Raw genomic sequence first — 7,550 nt, 5'->3', positions numbered from 1 at the left:
TTGCAATGCTGACAAACATTTATCCCTTTGGGGTACAAAAGAAGAAGCACAATCACAGAAATGCAACAACCTAGCAGAACTACAAGAATAACAACAACAGGGCCTAATCCTGGTCCTACATTAGTTGAAAGAGAGAGAGAGAGACTGTTTAATTTAATATGTGTTCATGGAATGTATCAGTTGTTGCAGAAATGTGCTTATAATCAACAATATTCTGTTTTTGTAGAGCTAGAGACAGCTTATGATGAATCTTTAACAATCATGGCATAGATCTACCAAATTGCTGGATTAAAATCCCTTTTCTTCCCCATTTGGATGCTTTGTTGGAGCCTCAGCAGGTCTTTTTGGCCATATCTACATGCACTGAGTTGCTGTTGCACACACACCACTCGGTCTGCCCTGCAGACCGTGACAAAAAAGCAGTTAGGACTGTGCTGATTATACTTTGAAGGCTTAAGAATAGTTTTTTAACAAGAATAACTATCAAACAGTGTTCGAGTTAACAAAATAGGCAGTTACAAAACCAGATGAAAGAAGATGAGAGCTTTTGCAAAGCCCAGGAGGAGGCAAATGTGACAGGAAGTCTACATTTGAATCTATTCTGTACTGACCAATCAGCAGCATTTTGCTCTCTTACCGAATACAGTGATTTCACCTCCTTCATTTTGTGAAATACCAGCCAAGTCCTCAACAAGGAGCAGTGTCACGATGGTCATGTTATGGATTATATTGCTTTTTCTTCATCAAGGATGTAAGTGTGCATTTAACTTTACTAAAGATGTTCTAAATTGAGAATTTAATGTCAAATAGATGTTTGGAGAAAACCATAACTTTTCTGTATTCTAATTCAGATACTCTAGTTCCAGTGAAAACTGTTCAGCTTGGTGAACCAGCGATCTTAACATGTGCTTTGCCCGATGTGGTCAGCAGTAGAGGAGTCCACTGGTACAAGCAGAGTGTCGGAGATACTCTCAAATTAATAGTGTCACTGGTTAAAACTGCAACACCTGAGTATGGTCAAGAAATATTTAAATCAAGATTTCAAGCAAATTATGATAAGAAATTTAGCAACCTGACCATTTTGAAAGCAGTCCAAGACGATGAGGGAATCTATCACTGTGGAATCATAGAGTGGATTAATCCTGAATGGACTGGAACATATTTGTTAGTAAAAGGTAAGTTAGTAATACACTGCCATACTTTTATAAACTTTGAAGTGTTTTAAGGCATGTTATGAAGAATGTATTTGTGTTTTGTATTCCACAGGAAATAATGAGACAGCATCAAAGTATACTGTTGTTCAGTGGCCAACAGTGTTAAATCCACTGCGTTCAGGAAATTCAGTGACTCTCCAGTGTTCAGTCTATTCGGAGTCTGACAAGATGTGTCCCAGAGATTATAATGTGTTCTGGTTCAGAGCTGGATCAGATCAATTACACCCAAGCATCATCTACACTGATGGAAACAGACACAGTGAAAGTGAGATAATATCAGACTCACAGGAGAGGTGTCTTTATCGCTTCTCTAAGAATGTCAGCTCATCTGATGCTGGGACTTACTACTGTGCTGTGGCCACATGTGGGGAGATATTATTTGGAAATGGAACTAAACTGGACATTGAAGGTATTTGGTGTTAAGTACTTTAATCTATACTATATATTCACAAAAAATGGTTTTGGGGAATTTTTTTTTTGTAGTGCAATCAACACAATCAGCATTTTTCAAATGGCAATATTAATAGTTTGCTTGGCCATCTCTCTGGAAATGTTGATTAATCTGCAACCGCTGACCGGTAGGTTTCAGTGTTTTTTAGAATCATCAATAATTTCCTGTCTTGTTTTTTTGTTTTTTTCTAGAGCAAAAATCAGGTTCTGAATTTACTGTGCTGGTTATGGCAATAATCTTCTTGGTTATTTCTGTGACTCTCATTATTGTTTGTTGTCGAACTCCAAGAGGAATATGTGAACAATGCAAAGGTAAGTGTTGTTCATGGTAAGAAAAGTCACTCAAACATCATTCTAGTGATGTGCGATACACTGTAAACCCGGATAAGTTCAATACACTTAAATCGTTTGAGGAAACCGATTCCCTTCAAATGATTTGAGTAATCAACCCAAAACAAAAAATTAACTGATTTAGTCAAGTAAACTTAAAAGTAAAATTGTCACAATTTACTATATTGAGTCATCGCTACCTAAAGTGTTTAAGTATTCAATATTTCAAAAATAATTTGTTTAAGTACAGTTAACTTAATACTAATAGAAAAAACTAAGTTGTTTAAGTGGTGCTAATATTACAAAACTCACTTTTTTGCGTAGTGTTTAATTAAAAGCGTCTTTTAATTAAATGTATTATTATTACTAAAACTTAATATGTCAAGGCAAACACACTCAAAACCAAAGACCACTAAAGTGTTTTTTTTTTTTTTTTTTTTTACTTTATTTATAACAAAACAAGACTTTTGTTTTCCTTTGAACAGTATTCCAATTTTTACACATGGCGCTTCTAAGAAGACATTTCTTTAAGAAACAAACACAATATTTCAGTTGTTCCTAGCCACTTTTTGACAGGAATTTATTTGTGGTCTCTGAGGTAGTTTTTTTTGAACAGTAAGTTTTTTGTTTGCACAATTGGACTTCCAATAAAACATTTTCTTTAAAACAATCCTTTTAAACAGATAAAACTGTGTATCACAAGTAAAGAACTTTGGTGCGACACTCTGGGTAACAAGTTGTAACAGTAAAACTTATTTTCACAAATATTTTAACTTGGAAAAATAAAAACTATGGAATAAGGAATGGCCCCAGCGAGACAATGAAATTAAAGGAATAGTTCACTGATTTTACATAATAAGATATGTTCTTACCTTAGCTTTGACGAGTTGATGTGTACCAGTCTTGTCTTTGTGCGTGCCCTCAGTCATGCAAATGGAGCAAAGCCTCTCCCATATATTCCAAATACCTCCACTTTTTGCTCCTTTTAGAAGCTACCGAGCTCCCCCACGTTTTCCCTATTTATGTAAAATTACATGAAAAGTGACACTCTCCAAGTTTAGTTTAACTAAATTTAACGTGTGGATTTTCTAAGCCGATAAGAAGGGGTACTATATTACAAGGTGTAATAACACTGTAGGAGCACTTCTTCATCCCCCCAGTAACTCAGTCTATGCTCCAGAGTGCACTAGGGTTACTGCGCGCTTGTAATATAGTGCCCCTTTTTATCGGCTTAAAAAATCTATACGTTAAATTTAGTGAAACTAAACTTAGATAGTGTAACTTTTCATGTAATTTTACATAAATAGGGAAAACGTGGAGGAGCTCGGTAGCTTCTAAAAGGAGCAAAAAGTGGAGGTAGTTGGAATATATGGGAGAGCCTTTCTCTCGCACAAAGACAAGACAGGTATGCATCAACTCTTCAAAGCTAAGGTAAGAACATATCTCAGTATGTAAAATCAGTGAACTACTCCTTTAAGCCCTGGTTTTGCCATCCACTAAAAACAAAAAAAGACAATTACAAACACAATAATGACTTCCTGAACTTGAGAAAAAGCTGCTCAATGAAGAGTGAACATTCAATGTATCTATGCACACATTGAAAGCTCATTTTTTAGCCTTTGGAGTTTTGGAGGAGGATCGTTTCGTCCCAGATTCAGCATAATCTGCTGGATAAACAGGAATGTATTCTTCATGCACTTTGGGTACTCCAAGTGGAGTGCATAAGTCAGTCCAAACAGGAGACACATTGCCAAAGGAAGACTGCAGATGGAATCCATTACCACATTGCCCTCTAGAAGGATCCCCAGCTGGGAGGGGTTCAGTTCTTGCTCTGGACTTCCGTTTTCACCATTGAAGATGATTCCTATTGGGATTTCAAGGTCACCATCAGCAGCATTCTACAGAGGGGGGGAAAAAACTGTGAGTTAACCTGTTGGTGGAGAGTAACACAAGTATAAAAGGTCAAAGTATTGTATTTCTATAAATGCTCTTTATTATTTAAGTACAAGTGAATTGTTCAAATAAAAAAATAAAAACAGGAAAATTTGGGGAATCTGTAAGGCTTATTGTCATTATACAACTGTATAATGAAGTTTGTCCTCTGCATTTGACCCATTCTTCAATGTTGATAAGGCAGCAACCCGTCAAGAGAATGGGTTTTTGTAGATTGGCTGCAGGAGCCTGTACAGCAGGTTGCGACCTAGGCTTAACCTGGAAGGAGGATTAACCTGTTGTGCATATTTTTGTAATTTTTCTTTCATAAAGATGATGAGCTTCATCTAACACCGTCCACTGGTTCACTCTTCTACTCTGGTCCACTCCAGTTGTACATTCTCATTTCGCTCTCTGTAGAACATGTCTCACCCCATAGGCTGACCAGCAACAGCTTTTTCGGTTGCACTGCAAAGCCATTTAGACCTTTGTCCCCAGTCCCACCCAGTCCTTTTTTTTTCAGTTTTCTGAGTCATTAAAGGAATTGTGACAAATTGAAGGGCTTAAATGAAACTTAAAAGGCTGGAGGTGCCCGGCCGTGCTCTGGTCCTCCTCCTCTGACCGGGGCCGGAGTCCGGACCCGGGCTAACCCTGAACACGGTTTGGATGTGCTCACATCACACAATGGAACCGCGCGGTTTGGATGGACGAGGAAGATGCTAGAACCATTACGCATGAGCAGGGGTTAAGGCTGTGAGGGTTACAGCCTTAAAACATTTATAATAAATACTTTTCACTACTTTGCGGATTTCACTTATTGCGGGTTGTTTTTGGGACGTAACCCCCGCGGTAAACGAGGGTTCACTGTAGATTGAATTAGCGTGCACATTTGCGTAATGTAATATGCAACTATTTTTGCTTAAAGTTGAAATACAAAGATTTAACTCACCAGTTTGCGTGGAGGTTTGAGGAAAAGTACTCCCTATCGACTGTAGACTGAAACAAACATGTCCAATCCCAGGCAAAACCACCAAAAACGACTTGTCTTAATTTTTTCTGACAAACAAGTCCAGACGTCTCTTCGGTTCCAGTGCCGGGAAAAATATGGGAGGGGCAACAAAAACTTAAAAATAGTGAAAGTGCTTTCAACTAAACATAATCAGTAAACATCAAATTTACTTTTATTATTTGAGTGTTGAGTTTAAAACTTATTCTCTTATAAATAATTGAACTTAAACTATTTATTAGAATAAACTTAAAATAGAAAGGACCATGTTAAATGTATTCATTTTAGTGCATCACATGCAAAACAATATAGGTTAAGTGCAAAAAGCTTCCACCAATGAGTTCTGTCTGACACAGTTATATGATTTTAGTTTTACAAAGAAAATTAATTACCATCAGTGATTATAGCTAAACCATTTGAATGCAAATAACTTTTGGGATTACAGTGTACTACTGATTTCCTTTCCAATCTGACACCAAGTAAAATTCAAGCTGATATTGATGATATTGATCTGCAACCTATAACAGAGCTGCGAAACACTTAAAATATACATTATTACCTATCTGTGTTATGTATGATTATCTATCTGTGTTATGTATTTTTAAGCAGTATTTTAAACTTTTAAAGCCTACAATGACTTTTTACTGCAAGTACTCTGTATATTTTAATGATACCCAACATATATAATCCCCTTTAAATCTTCTACAACCATCTGAATCTGTTTGAGTTGATCTTAGGGACACAAATATTATTTTAAGCTGAACTCATAAAGCTATTTATTGTAGCATGTATTTTTTTCATTTCTTATTTCATAACGATATCTATTAATGCACATTAGAACAAATGGGATTGAATTCCCATTATTTAAACATTGGCACAAAAATTCGCACACTTTCCAAAATTCAGCAACAATGCTACGCGTGACCAACAGCTCCAGATTTTATTCCTCTGTAATCAGATACTTCCCATCATCATATTCTGTTTTATTACCTTTGTGTCTGAAGGTTTATGGCCTTGCAACGTGGCCCAAACCACATCTTGGCCGCATCATTCTAACAAACATTATTCAATAAAACTGGACTCACATTTGTGTTGTGATTTTGTCTATCAACACAGATGCAGTTGCTTTGCAAACAAATCTGACAGCAAAAGGAGATCAGGAAATTTTGCAGGTAATGCTGAAAAATATCAGGACCAAGTTTTCAGTATCTTTTAATGCATGCCTTTGTAAATAAGTCTCACCATTTTTTTGTTTTTTTCATCAGACAGATGACGACTCATTGGTTTATTCTGTAGCAATTTTCTCTTGTGGAAAAATTAGATACAGGAACAAAGACTAGATACAGGACTACAGAACCTGCAGAAGATGAGAAATAATTTGAAGGCTCTTGAGCTGGATTGATATATAAACAAATATAACTCTTGCCTTTTTAAATTGGGTTAGAAATGTACTTGTTCTTCTAGCTAACCTAATTTTCTTCTCCATGTTTATCGATAATTTTGTTGACAGAAATAAATAGTTACAATGATAATTTTCACTGTTAAGTTTTCCCAATAGACGTAATTGCTATGAAAGCCATCTATGAATGATTTTTTTTTTTTTTTTTTTCTTGTGGAGCTTTTTTCTTCTCTTCTTTTGACATGTTTTTAGATATTCTTGTATCTGGATTTATTTCTCCATGTCATGTATAAAAAGGAAAGATGGAAACAGTGGATGTATTACTTCCTTCTTAGTAGACAGAAAGAAAATAGTGTATTTATATACAATTATATTACATGAAATGAAAAAATCTATTTTATGCAATTTCTTTAAGTGTTCAGCATGGCTACTTTTTAAAATGTTGATGCATGCTTTTATTTTGTGTTCATTTTATTCAATTATGACCTTCATGTTTTGAAAATATCTCAGTCAGTATATGTTGATTTGAAATGAATAAAAAGTTACTGACTTTTGTTTTGTTTATTTAATGGACTCAGTTGTACAATAGTTAACACAACACAAATAAACTAGAAGGACATCAAATTGCATTCTTCATGTCAGAAGTAGGCCTAACATTTTTTGGCCTCTGTCATTAATTATGGGCGCATCAAGAATGAATTTAAAAATCACAGTAAAATAACTTTATTGGGCAATTGTGACACTTGTTCAGCTTCAGACTTATCTCACGTCTTTAGGAAAATTCAGTGGGACTGAAGTTAAAACTGTACTGTAACATATGTGAGTGTATGGGCAGTACGGTGGTGCACTGTTCACTGTCATTTCACATGAAGGTTCCTGGTTCAAATCAATCATATGGTTGTCTGACATATGACAGCTTGGTATATATATACTTACAGGTTACCTTGGCAACCAGAGTCTGGAATGCCTGTCAACAACTTATAGTTGATGACAAGTAATGCACGGCAAAGCGAAGTGCAACAAGCGAATTCTTCCGTGCAGATACACTTTTACCTTTTTGTAAGCAAGCATATCTTATGGTGGGGTCTTAACATATTTTGTGGCAGTCTGTTGCACCGAGCTTGACAAAAAGGGACTTTGAACAAAATTTTAAGTTTCACAGTTCAACTTTATTAGAATTTTTTAAAAGTGCTCTTGAGCAGCTGTTCCGCAGACTTTT

At 35.8% G+C, this 7,550-nt stretch overlaps 1 protein-coding gene across 1 annotated transcript; it reads left to right on the top strand.

Annotated features, from left to right (window-relative positions):
- The first annotated feature begins 680 nt into the window (after positions 1–680).
- LOC109203592 (signal-regulatory protein beta-2) lies at positions 681–6,495 on the top strand. The gene is made up of 6 exons (XM_019363210.2): positions 681–751; positions 852–1,175; positions 1,267–1,623; positions 1,857–1,976; positions 6,049–6,104; positions 6,198–6,495. The coding sequence occupies exons 1-6, from the start codon at positions 709–711 to the stop codon at positions 6,270–6,272; spliced, it is 975 nt and encodes a 324-aa protein (XP_019218755.1). The 5' UTR covers positions 681–708; the 3' UTR covers positions 6,273–6,495.
- Positions 6,496–7,550: the final 1,055 nt, after the last annotated feature.

The sequence above is a fragment of the Oreochromis niloticus genome, unplaced genomic scaffold (assembly GCF_001858045.2).
Source record: "Oreochromis niloticus isolate F11D_XX unplaced genomic scaffold, O_niloticus_UMD_NMBU tig00001690_pilon, whole genome shotgun sequence".
In the NCBI taxonomy this organism is placed as follows: Eukaryota; Metazoa; Chordata; class Actinopteri; order Cichliformes; family Cichlidae; genus Oreochromis; species Oreochromis niloticus.
This window is presented reverse-complemented; position numbering and strand designations above follow the sequence as displayed.

What these genes read in the sequence shown, in the direction of transcription:
- LOC109203592 (XM_019363210.2), top strand. Translation starts at nt 709, where the DNA reads ATGGTCATGTTATGGATTATATTGCTTTTTCTTCATCAAGGAT. An exon ending in AACATATTTGTTAGTAAAAG is followed by an intron (nt 1,176 to 1,266) that starts GTAAGTTAGTAA and finishes TGTATTCCACAG; the next exon opens with GAAATAATGAGACAGCATCA. An exon ending in AACTAAACTGGACATTGAAG is followed by an intron (nt 1,624 to 1,856) that starts GTATTTGGTGTT and finishes GTTTTTTTCTAG; the next exon opens with AGCAAAAATCAGGTTCTGAA.